At 47.1% G+C, this 12,550-nt stretch overlaps 1 protein-coding gene across 1 annotated transcript; it reads left to right on the plus strand.

Annotated features, from left to right (window-relative positions):
* Positions 1-532: 532 nt before the first annotated feature.
* Positions 533-10,545, plus strand: smim19 (small integral membrane protein 19). Its single transcript, XM_063042558.1, has 3 exons — positions 533-797; positions 5,640-5,764; positions 9,160-10,545. Exons 1-3 carry the CDS (start codon positions 703-705, stop codon positions 9,216-9,218), a joined length of 279 nt encoding a protein of 92 aa, XP_062898628.1. The 5' UTR covers positions 533-702; the 3' UTR covers positions 9,219-10,545.
* The last annotated feature ends 2,005 nt before the right edge of the window (positions 10,546-12,550 follow it).

Below are 12,550 nucleotides of genomic sequence, written 5' to 3' on the forward strand. Positions count from 1 at the left end.
TGGGGGAGGGGTGAGGGGGGTGGGGGAGGGTGTGAGGGGTTGGGGGGGTGGGGGAGGGGTGAGGGGGTGGGGGAGGGTGTGTGGGGGTGGGGGAGGGGTGAGGGGGTGGGGGAGGGTGTGAGGGGTTGGGGGGAGGGGTGTGGGGGTGGGGGAGGAGGTGGGTGAGGGGGGGGTGGGGGAGGGGTGAGGGGGGTGGGGGAGGAGGTGGGTGAGGGGGGTGGGGGAGGGGTGGGTGAGGGGGTGGGGGAGGGTGTGAGGGGTTGGGGGTGAGGGGTGTGGGGTTGGGGGAGGGGTGGGGGGGGGGGAGGGGGTGGGGGAGGGGGAGGGGGGTGGGGGAGGGGTGTGGGGGTGGGGGAGGGGTGTGGGGGTGGGGGAGGGGTGGGGGAGGAGGTGGGTGAGGGGGGTGGGGGAGGTGGGTGAGGGGGTGGGGGAGGGGGTGAGGGGGGTGGGGGAGGAGGTGGGTGAGGGGGGTGGGGGAGGGGGTGAGGGGGTGGGGGAGGGGGTGAGGGGGGGTGGGGGGATCAGACGGCGCTCCGAAGGCTCGGGCAGTCAGTCGGACCGTGTCGGGCGCGGGCAGATTTCCATCGCCAGCGACGCGCCCGCACTTGGGCGCAGTTGGATGACGTAGGAGTAGCCGGTGCCGATCCGGATCGGTTGCTGAGGCCGGTGGAGAGCGGATTCGGATTCTGCTCCGGCCCCGGGATGGATTACACGGTTCATGAGGCCTGGAACGACGCCACCAACGTTTATCTGATGGCCGGGCTGCTGAGTGTCGGGTTGCTGCTTTACGCGAGGAGGCGAGTCAGGCCCGGGCCCGGTCTGGGTGGGGGGGACGGGCGGGATCCGGGTTCCCGTCCGGGGTGGGGGTGATGGTGGGTTGGCGGGTGGGATGATGGTGAGGGGGTGGGGGGTGAGGTGGGGGTGGGGGTGGTGGGGAGAGGGGTGGGGTGAGGTGGGGGTGGTGGGGGGTGAGGTGGGGGTGGTGGGGAGAGGGGTGGGGTGAGGTGGGGGTGGTGGGGGGTGAGGTGGGGGTGGGGAGTGAGATGGGGGTGGTGGGGAGGGGGTTGGTCGTAAGGGGGCGGGGGCGGGATCCGGGTTCCTGTTGGGGGGGGTGAGGGTGGGGAGTGGGGGGGTGGGGGTTGGTCGGGGGGGGTGATGGGGAGTGGGGTGGGTGTGGGGGTGGTGGGGGGTGTGAGGGTGGGGGTGGGGGTTGGTCAGTGGGGGGGTCTGTGGATGGGGGGCTGTCGATCGATGGGCGTCGGTGGTGGGAGAGGCGCCGCGAAATGGGGCTGAGCAGAAGCGAGGTTTCAGCAGCGGTCAGCTGGGGGGATCCGAGCGCTTCGGGACCGGTTGTAACAGTCCAGGATACTGTGTCCTGTCCTGTCTGTAGTGACCACTCAGCCTGTCCAGTGTCCCTCCAGTACCTGTGTGTGCAGCAAACCCCGATCATCACCCGAACCATAATGGTTTCTGATGGTCTGAGCAGTGCCTTGTAAAGCCTCATCATTGTTCTTATATTCTTGTCCCCTCGAATAAATGCCAACATTGCATTCTCCTTCCTTACCATTGGGTCAATCTGCAAATTAACCTTTCAGTAATCCAGCAAAAGTCCCTTTGCACGTCAGATTGTTTTTAGAAATTCTCCCCGTTCAGAAAATATTTTGCGTCTTTATCTCTTCTACCAAACTGCATGGCCACTCGCTCTCCTGCACTCTTGTCATCTGCTGCTTCTTTGCCTTTTCTGCCAATCTGTCCAAGCCCGTACGCAGCCTACACACACAAAATGCTGCAGGAACTCAGCAGGCCCAGCAGCATCTATGGAAAAAAACATTGAGAAAAAAGGCTGAGGAGTAGATTTGAAAGGTGGGGGGAGGGAGAGAGAAACACAAGGTGATGGGTGAAAGCCGGAGGGGGAGGGATGAAGTAAAGAACTGGGAGATTGATTAGTGAAAGGGATAGAAGCCATGAAAGAAAGAAGAGGGAGGGGGAGTCCCGGAGGGAGGTGGGCAGGCAGGGAGTATTCCAAAGTGGAGTATTCCGTTTGGGTAGCCACTCAGGTTGGAGGAACAACAGCTTGTCTTCTGTGTGGGTAACCTCCAACCTGATGGCATGAACATCAATTTCTCAAACTTCCAGTAATGCCCCCCACCCCTTCCCCTTCATTTCCCGTCCCCTTTTCCCTCTCTCACCTTGTCTCCTTGCAGCCAACCAGAAAAGGCTCCCTTTATTCCCACTCTCTGCCTCCTGCCAATCAGCCACTGCTCTAGCCATAGAAATCATAGAAACTACAGCAAAGAAACAGGCCTTTTGGCCCTTCTTGGCTGTGCCGAACCATTTTCTGCCTAGTCCCACTGACCTGCACACGGAACATATCCCTCCATACACCTCCAATCCATGTATCTGTCCAATTTATTCTTAAATGTTAAAAAAGAACCTGCATTTACCACCTCGTCTGGCAGCTCATTCCATACTCCCACCACTCTCTGTGTGAAGAAGCCCCCCCCCTAATGTTCCCTTTAAACTTTGCTCCCCTCACCCTAAACCCATGTCCTCTGGTTTTTTTCTCCCCTTGTCTCAGTGGAAAAAGCCTGCTTGCATTCACTCTATCTATACCCATCATAATTTTATATACCTCTATCAAATCTCCCCTCATTCTTCTACACTCCAGGGAATAAAGTCCTAACCTATTCAACCTTTCTCTGTAACTGAGTTTCTCAAGTCCCGGCAACATCCTTGTAAACCTTCTCTGCACTCTTTCAACCTTATTAATACCCTTCCTGTAATTTGGTGACCAAAACTGAACACAATACTCCAGATTCGGCCTCACCAATGCCTTATACAACCTCATCATAACATTCCAGTTCTTATACTCAATACTTTGATTAATAAAGGCCAATGTACCAAAAGCTCTCTTTACGACCCTATCTACCTGTGACGCCACTTTTAGGGAATTTTGTATCTGTATTCCCAGATCCCTCTGTTCCACTGCACTCCTCAGTGCCTTACCATTAACCCTGTATGTTCTACGATGGTTTGTCCTTCCAACGTGCAATACCTCACACTTGTCAGTATTAAACTCGATCTGCCATTTTTCCAGCTGGTCCAAGTCCCTCTGCAGGCTCTGAAAACCTTCCTCACTGTCTACTACACCTTCAATCTTTGTATCATCAGCAAACTTGCTGATCCAATTTACCACATTATCATCCAGATCATTGATATAGATGACAAATAACAATGGACCCAGCACTGATCCCTGTGGCACACCACTAGTCACAGGCCTCCACTCAGAGAAGCAATTCTCTACCACCACTCTCTGGCTTCTTCCATCGAGCCAATGTCTAATCCAATTTACCACCTCTCCATGTATACCTAGCGACTGAATTTTCCTAACTAACCTCCCATGCGGGACCTTGTCAAAGGCCTTACTGAAGTCCATGTAGACAATATCCACTGCCTTCCCTTCATCCACTTTCCTGGTAACCTCCTCGAAAAACTCCAATAGATTGGTCAAACATGACCTACCATGCACAAAGCCATGTTGACTCTCCCTAATAAGCCCCTGTCTATCCAAATGCTTGTAGATTCTGTCTCTTAGTACTCCCTCCAATAACTTACCTACTACTGACGTTAAACTCACCGGCCTATAATTTCCCGGATTACTTTTCGATCCTTTTTTAAACAACAGAACAACATGAGCCACTCTCCAATCCTCCGGCACTTCACCCGTAGACAGCGACATTTTAAATATTTCTGCCAGGGCCCCTGCAATTTCAACACTAGTCTCCTTCAAGGTCCAAGGGAACACCCTGCCAGGTCCCGGGGATTTATCCACTTTAATTTTCCTCAAGACAGCAAGCACCTCCTCCTTTTCGATCTGTACAGTTTCCATGATCTCACTACTTGTTTCCCTTAATTCCATAGACTTCATGCTAGTTTCCTTAGTAAATATAGACGCAAAAAACCTATTTAAGATCTCCCCCATTTCCTTTGGTTCCGCACATAGCCGACCACTCTGATCTTCAAGAGGACCAATTTTATCCCTTACAATCCTTTTGCTCTTAATATACTTGTAAAAGCTCTTTGGATTATCCTTCACTTTGACTGCCAAGGCAACCTCATGTCTTCTTTTAGCCCTCCTGATTTCTTTCTTAAGTATTTTCTTGCACTTCTTATACTCCTCAAGCACCTGATTTACCCCGTTTCCTATACATTTCATACAACTCCCTCTTCTTCTTTATCAGAGTTGCAATATCCCTTGAGAACCAAGGTTCCTTATTCCTATTCACTTTGCCTTTAATCCTGACAGGAACGTACAAATTCTGCACTCTCAAAATTTCTCCTTTGAAGGCTTCCCACCTACCGATCACATCTTTGCCAGAGAACAACCTGTCCCAATACACGCTTTTTAGAATCTTTCATGCAACACCATGGACTCATAGTTTGTAAAGCAGCCTCGTGTGGCAGCTTGTCAAAGGCTGTCTGAAAATCCAAGTTCACAACACTAGCCGATTCTCCTTTGCCTACCCTGCTTGTTATTTCTTCAAAGAACTCCAACAATTTGTCAGGCAAGATATTCCCTTGAAGAAACCATGCTAACTGCGACCTGTTTTATCATGTGTCTCCAGTGCAAAGGAGATGTGTATGGCAAGTTTTTATTTTATTTTATTTTATTTATGGCAAATATGTAGGTTTACCTTTATAATTTTATCCTAGTTGCACATAGGGATACGGGGAAAAGGCAGGAGATTGGGGCTGAGAGGAAAATTGGATTGTCCATGACGAAATGGCGAAGCAGATGCAGTCAGCTGAATGTCCTAATTCTTGTCCTATATTTTATGATCTTGTGTACAATACCTCCAATTATCCCCTCACTCCCTTCCTCCGTCTCATCACCCTCGTACCTTTGTTCTACCCTCACACTCTGTCTGTAAGTGTGAGGTGGTTCAAGTTGGTAGGTCAAATAGGATAGCAGAATATAGTATTAATGGTAAGACTCTTGGCAGTGTGGAGGGATCAGAGGGATCTTGGGGTCTGAGTCCTTAGGACACTGAAAGCAGCTGCGTAGGTTGACTCTGTGGTTAAGGAGGCATACGGTGCCTTCTTAACCACAGGTGTATAAGATGATGAGAGGCATTGATCGTGTGGACAGTCAGAGGCTTTTTCCCAGGGCTGAAATGGCTGCCACAAGAGGACACAGGTTTAAGGTGCTGGGAAGTAGGTACAGAGGAGATGTCAGGGGTAAGTGTTTTACGCAGAGAGTGGTGAGTGCGTGGAATGGGCTGGTGGTGGTGGTGGATACGAGAGGGTCTTTTAAGAGATTCCTGGATGGCTACAATGGAGCTTAGAAAAATAGAGGGCTATGTGTAAAGCCCAGGCAGTTCTAAGGTAGGGACATGCTCAGCACAGCTTTGTGGGCTGAAGGGCCTGTATTGTGCTGTAGGGTTTCCATGTTTCTATGTCTCGTTCTCTCTCTTAACCACATATATGTGATGAACACTGTGGGGAATTTACACCATATCAGCAAACATGAGAAGTTGTCTAAGTATTTGAAAGATTTTGTAATGGATTTCTAAAAGGATGAGTGGTTAAGTGACCTTATTAAATTTATTACCTTGCTGATTTGAGAGCATTTCTTTCAGAAATAAAAGACAGATCATGAGAATATTCACTGTCCCTCCTGCTGGTAATTCCAGTCCAGAGCCCAACTTCTATGACAACCTACAGAAGGTTCGCTTGCGTCAGCAACTGGACATGTACTCGATCGGTAAGCACGTTAGGCAACCGGTTACATACCCGATTGATCAGCAACTGGACATGTACTCGATCGGTAAGCACGTTAGGCAACCGGTTACATACCCGATTGATCAGCAACTGGACATGTACTCGACCGGTAAGCACGTTAGGCAACCGGTTACATACCCGATTGATCAGCAACTGGACATGTACTCGACCGGTAAGCACGTTAGGCAACCGGTTACATACCCGATTGATCAGCAACTGGACATGTACTCGACCGGTAAGCACGTTAGGCAACCGGTTACATACCCGATTGATCAGCAACTGGACATGTACTCGACCGGTAAGCACGTTAGGCAACCGGTTACATACCCGATTGATCAGCAACTGGACATGTACTCGACCGGTAAGCACGTTAGGCAACCGGTTACATACCCGATTGATCAGCAACTGGACATGTACTCGACCGGTAAGCACGTTAGGCAACCGGTTACATACCCGATTGATCAGCAACTGGACATGTACTTGACCGGTAAGCACGTTAGGCAACCGGTTACATACCCGATTGATCAGCAACTGGACATGTACTCGACCGGTAAGCACGTTAGGCAACCGGTTACATACCCGATTGATCAGCAACTGGACATGTACTCGACCGGTAAGCACGTTAGGCAACCGGTTACATACCCGATTGATCAGCAACTGGACATGTACTCGATCGGTAAGCACGTTAGGCAACCGGTTACATACCCGATTGATCAGCAACTGGACATGTACCAGATTGGTAAGCATGTTAGCCATGTTAGTGAAACCATTTTAGTTTTGAATTGGATAATCTCAAGTGTCTGTGTGGATGTAATAAATTAAGGAAGTAACAACAGAATAAATTATTTTTCACTCAGAGGCCATTCTTTGGTGTAACATCACTGATGTAACTAGCATTTGTGACCTGTGTCTACCTGTGTTTGGTTGCTTCCAAAACATTTTGACCTCTTGACTGTTCCTGAATTTAATCACTTGATCAGTGACAACTGTGCCCTCCTGCTGCTAATACCAGTCCAGAGCCCAGACTTTGGTGACAACCCCGCATTAGGGTTCACATATTTTTCAATTTTTTGCAGTTGTGGCTTTTGTATTTTTAAATGTATGTATAGTCGCTGTTGTGTTGGCGCGTGGCCAAGTGGTTAAGGCATTCGTCTAGTGATCTGAAGGTCGCTATTCGAGCCTTGGCTAAGGCAGCGTGTTGTGTCCTTGAGCAAAGCACTTAATCACACATTGCTCTGCGACGACACTGGTGCCAAGCTGTATGGGTCCTAATGCCCTTCCCTTGGACAACATCAGTGTCGTGGAGAGGGGAGACTTGCAGCATGGGCAACTGCCAGTCTTCCATACAACCTTGCCCAGGCCTGCGCCCGGCAAACCTTCCAAGGTGCAAATCCATGGTCTCACGAGACTAATGGATGCCTATTATAGTCGCTATTGTGTAATAGTGTGTAGTGTATGCTGTGTTGGCCTTCATTAGTCAGGGGATTGAGTTCAAGAGCCGTGAGGTAATGTTGCCGCTCTATAAAGCTGGTTAGACCCCACTTGAAGTATTGTGTTCAGTTCTGATCGCCTCACTATAGGAGGGATGTGGAAGTTTTAGAGAGGCTGCAAGGGAGATAGAAACATAGAAACATAGAAGATAGGTGCAGGAGTAGGCCATTCGGCCCTTCGAGCCTGCACCGCCATTTATTATGATCATGGCTGATCATCCAACTCAGAACCCCGCCCCAGCCTTCCCTCCATACCTCCTGATCCCTGTAGCCACAAGGGCCATATCTAATTCCCTCTTAAATATAGCCAATGAACTGGCCTCAACTGTTTCCTGTGGCAGAGAATTCCACAGATTCACCAGTCTCTGTGTGAAGAAGTTTTTCCTAATCTCAGTCCTAAAAGGCTTCCCCTCTATCCTCAAACTGTGACCCCTCGTTCTGGATTTACCAGGATGCTGCCTGGAATGGAGAGCATGTCTTACAAGGATAAGTTGAGTGAGCCTGGCTTTTCTCTTGGAGGCGAGGAGGACGAGAGAGAGCTGACTTAGTGGAGGTGTGTAAGATGAGAGGTATATGAGAAACGTCGTGTGGGACAGTCAGGGTCAGGGTCGGATTCCTGGGGTGGCAATCGCCAACACTAGAAAACACCAACCTTTGCGTCATTTGCAAATGTACTAACCCACCCTTCCACTTTCTCAACAAAATCATTTATAAAAAATCACAGGTCAGTCAAGTCTGTTGTCATTTAATTTTGTACATGTATATAACGTATATAACCATATAATGTATATAGAAATGAGACAACGTTTCTCTGAACCAGGGTGTAAAGCAGAGTAGTACACAGAACACACGATAACGTATGAAGGTACGGATAAAATCTACAGATGAATCACACTTAAATAACAAACTAAAGTGTGTTAATATTAAATATTGTAAGGTACAGAACAGATTAACCGGTGACACTTCGAATACAATGTGGTCAGTCGGGAGTTTAGAAGCGTAATGTCCCGAGGGAAGAAACTGTTTCTCATCCTGACCGTTCTTGTTTATCTCCTGGCTGGTGGTAGAAGGTCAGAGGATGATGGACGGGTGGGATTCTTAATACTAAGGGCCCTATGCATGCAGCACTCCTGATAAATGTTCCCGATGGATGGTAGGGAGACTCCTGTGATCCTCTCGGCCGTTCTCACAGTCCTTTGTAGGGACTTCTGGTCGGATGTTCCACTGCTCCCATTCCAGATGGAGCTGCAGTTCATCAGGGCGCTCTCCACGGTGCCCCTGTAAAACGCAGTTACGATGGGGTGTGGAGGCCGTGTCTCAACCTTCTCAGGGAGGGGAGGCGATGCTGTGCCGTCTTGTTCAGGGAGGTTATGTTATGGGACCGGGTGAGGTAATCTGTGATGTAGAGGTCCCAGAACACAACTGGTTACAGACCTCCAGGCAGAATACCCTCCATCTACAACCACCCTCTCCCTTCTGCGGGCAATCTCATTCTGAATCCACGGAGCCGAATTTCTCTGGAACCCCTGCCTCCTGACCTTCTGAATGAACCTGCCAATGGCAACCTTATCAAACACCTTACTAAAATCGTTATCCACTACATCCACTGTTCTATCTTCATCAGTCACACCCTCAAAGATTATAACTATGATCAGCTGCTAATTCTTTATTTGTAGTTGTCTATAATCTCAGCAAGTTTCTTTGTATTGGATCTTTGCTCTAGTCAACTAAGATTCTTCCCAAATCCAGACTTGTGATTTAACGTACCAATCTGCGAGCTGAAATAAGACTTTTAATAAAATATTTTTATATTTTACTAATAATTTCAAAAGTAAGGTAGTTCTGCTTTCATTTTAGGTATATTAACATGTTGATTTGATCATTTCAGCACGCAAGTACGAGCAAGAGCAGGGACAGTTGGACAGTGTGCAGCTTACAATGGAATGACACTTGCAGTACCATCGCTGGTAGAAGTAGAAGAATGTGTGGGACAGTTGCACGAGCTAGAAAACCCAGTAAAGTGCTCCTTCAAAGCCTGCAATTGGTGGGGAAATGCTGGGAATTGAACCTTTAATACACACATCTACAGGACTAATAAACGAGAGACATAGAGGTTACTGCCCACCTCACTAAAAATATTTTTCCATCCTTCACGTCTAACAGCAATCATGTCAATTGTGAAAATTTTCTCCTGACAAATATGGAAAAGGGATTCAAGATCCCCAGTACGCTGGTGTTAATAGTTTTATGTAGAGTACCATGACCAACCCAAAGGTCTCGAAGTTTGTATTACTGGGTTACTGAGAATGTCTGTTTGTTTTTGAGGATTGAATTTGTTATGAATGACTGGATTGTTTTCAATTAGGAGTTAAATCAAGCAGCTCCAATATAAGATTCCTACATACAGAGCTTGGTTTAACATAAACAAAAATGTCTTGGTCAAAGTGCAACTTTGTTATAGAACATTCGGCCCACTGTGTTGTGCTGACCTTAGAATCTACTCTAAAATTCCTTGGTAACTCTTCCCTCCCACATAATCCTCCATTTCTGCCTATCTGGAGTCTGTTAAATTTCCCCTGTGCATCTGCTTCTCCCGCCAACCCTGCTCTAGCTACTCTGTGCATTTAAAAAGCACCTACCTCTGTCATCTATTCTATCTTGTCAGACATGTTACTGATACTTGGTATAACATTCTAATTCATCGTAAAAGTTAGAATTATATGACTTGTAAAAGAAGAAATAATCTTCACTGAATTGTTTTTAAATGAAAATATTCTGATCAATGGTCAGATAATTTTCTGTTTTTCCTTTTCGACAACTATTGATGTGTCCATGGGCATTTGTGGATTAGAGTGTCATTTTGCCTTTCAGCAGGGTTACCAGCTAATGAGCCAGGATGAGAAGTGCAATCTCAGCTCTATCTCTGCAGCCACTGGAATCGCAGACAAATGTAAATTAATTCAGGACTTGACGGACTTTGAATTAAGATATTTCTGATCTGTTTGCTATTCAGTGTGCACATCCTAGGGCAGGCATCTTCAGGAATTCGTGCATCAGTAATTTTTCAGCTACCTGAGGAGGTTGTTTTGATGGTATGTTTCTGAATGGTAACTTGGGTTTGGTTGTGATTTATCCTAGGTTTGACCCCAAAAACAAATGGACAGCAACTCTGCTCCGCAAATTACATTTCAGTCAGTGTTAATTTGACTGGGTGAAAATTTATGCTTTGTTTGAAAATATCTGAAAATGTTATCAATAAAATATTTTAATTGACTCTCAATTAGAGTGTTAATATTTTTGTTTATATCATTGTTTTCTGATTTATGTAGGAGGAAGTGCCAATTATTTTTGTATAGACAGTAGTTTTATCTGGACTTCACACATCAAAGATTAGATTCAACGGAGTTTACCTCAGCCAGATGCCTGGTGGTCAAAGAATTCTAATAGTCACAATTTTAAGTCAACAATTTAGCTGAGAGAACTAAATGTCATATTTCCAAGTTTAACAGTGATATACAAAAACTGTGGAAGCTGAGTACTGGACAGTGTGTAAAGAGACTTGGAAATACAGAGATGCTGAGTGAGTGGTGAGAAAATAGCGGGAAGCAAAATTATTGGAAATGATTGAGAAGTTAGAAACATAGAAAACCTACAGCACAATACAGGCCCTTCAGCTCACAAAGCTGTGTCGAACATGTCCCTACCTTAGAAATTACTAGGCTTACCTATAGCCCTCTATTTTTCTAAGCTCCATGTATCTATCCAAAAGTCTCTTAAACGACCCTATCGTATCCGCCTCCACCACCGATGCCGGCAGCCCATTCCACGTACTCACCACTCTCCACAGGATATGTGGTTCCCAAAGAGGATAAGTATTCTACAGGAAAGATGACACAAATGTGGCTAACCAGAGAAGTCAGAGCCAGCATAAACACCAAAGAGAAGCTGATGTTGGACACCATTTCACCAATTCAACCTTCCCTTGTTGCCCAATTAAAGCAACGAGGGAGATTGAAACGCCAACTGCCTGCTTTTTCATTGCTGGTGAAATGCTCTGCTACAGAGAGGGATAATGCTGCCCAGGTTGCTGGAGAGATAGTGATGGGGACAAGGAAATGGTGATCGAACTGAATAAGTATTTTCAAAACTAGTAAATCTACAGCACATCGCAGACCCTTTGGTCCACAGTGTTGTGCTGACCATGTAACCAAATCTAGAAGCTGCCTAGAATTTCCCTACTGCAATGCCCTCTATTTTTCTAAGTTACATGTATCTATCTAAGTCTCTTAAAAGACCCTATCGTTTCCACCTCCACTACCATCCCTGGCAGCCCATTCCACGCACTCAACACTCTGTGGAAAAATTTGCCCCTGATATCCCCTCTGTACCTACTTCCAAGCACCTTAAAACTGTGCCCTCTCATGTTAGTCATTTTAGCCCTGGGAAAAAGCCTCTGACTATCCACATGATCAATGCCTCTCATCATCTTATACACCTCTATCAAGTCACGTCTCATCCTCCGTCGCTCCAAGGAGAAAAGGCCGAGTTCACTCAACCTATTCTCATAAGGCATGCTCCCCAATCCAGGCAACATCCTCGTAAATCTCCTCTGCACCCTTTCTATGGTTTCCACATCCTTCCCGTAGTGAGGTGACCAGAACTGAACACAGTACTCCAAGTGGGGTCTAACTAAGGTCTTTATATAGCTCTTATATAAAGTCTCACGTCTCTTGAACTCAGTCCCAAAGTTGATGAAGCCCAATGCACTGTATGCCTTCTTAACAACACCGTCAACCTGCAGAGCAGTTTTGAGTGTCTAATGGACATGGACACCAAGATCTCGCTGATCCTCCACACTGCCAAGTCTTACCATTAATATTATATTCTGTCTTCAAATTTGACCGACCGAAATGAACCACTTCACACTTTTCTGGGTTGGACTCCATCTGCCACTTCACAGGCCAGTTCTGCTTCCTATTGATGTCGCACTGCAACCTCTAATTTTGCAACAGTCCTCACTGTGGGAGACACTCTCAGTATGGTGGAAGTTCCAGGTGTCACAGGTCATGAAGTGTGTGAAGTTACCATAACTTGAGAGAAGGTTCTTGGCAAACTGCAAGTTCCAAAGGTAGCTAAGTCACCTGGTGTTGATGGTGAACACCTCGGGGTCCTGAAAGAGCTGGCTGAACAGATTGTGGAGGCATTAGTAATGATCTTTCATCAAGACTGGAAAATTGCAAAGTCAGTCTGCGCTTCAGGAAGGGAGAGAGGCCGAAGAA

Source organism: Mobula hypostoma, chromosome 3 (assembly GCF_963921235.1).
Source record: "Mobula hypostoma chromosome 3, sMobHyp1.1, whole genome shotgun sequence".
NCBI classification, from domain to species: Eukaryota; Metazoa; Chordata; class Chondrichthyes; order Myliobatiformes; family Myliobatidae; genus Mobula; species Mobula hypostoma.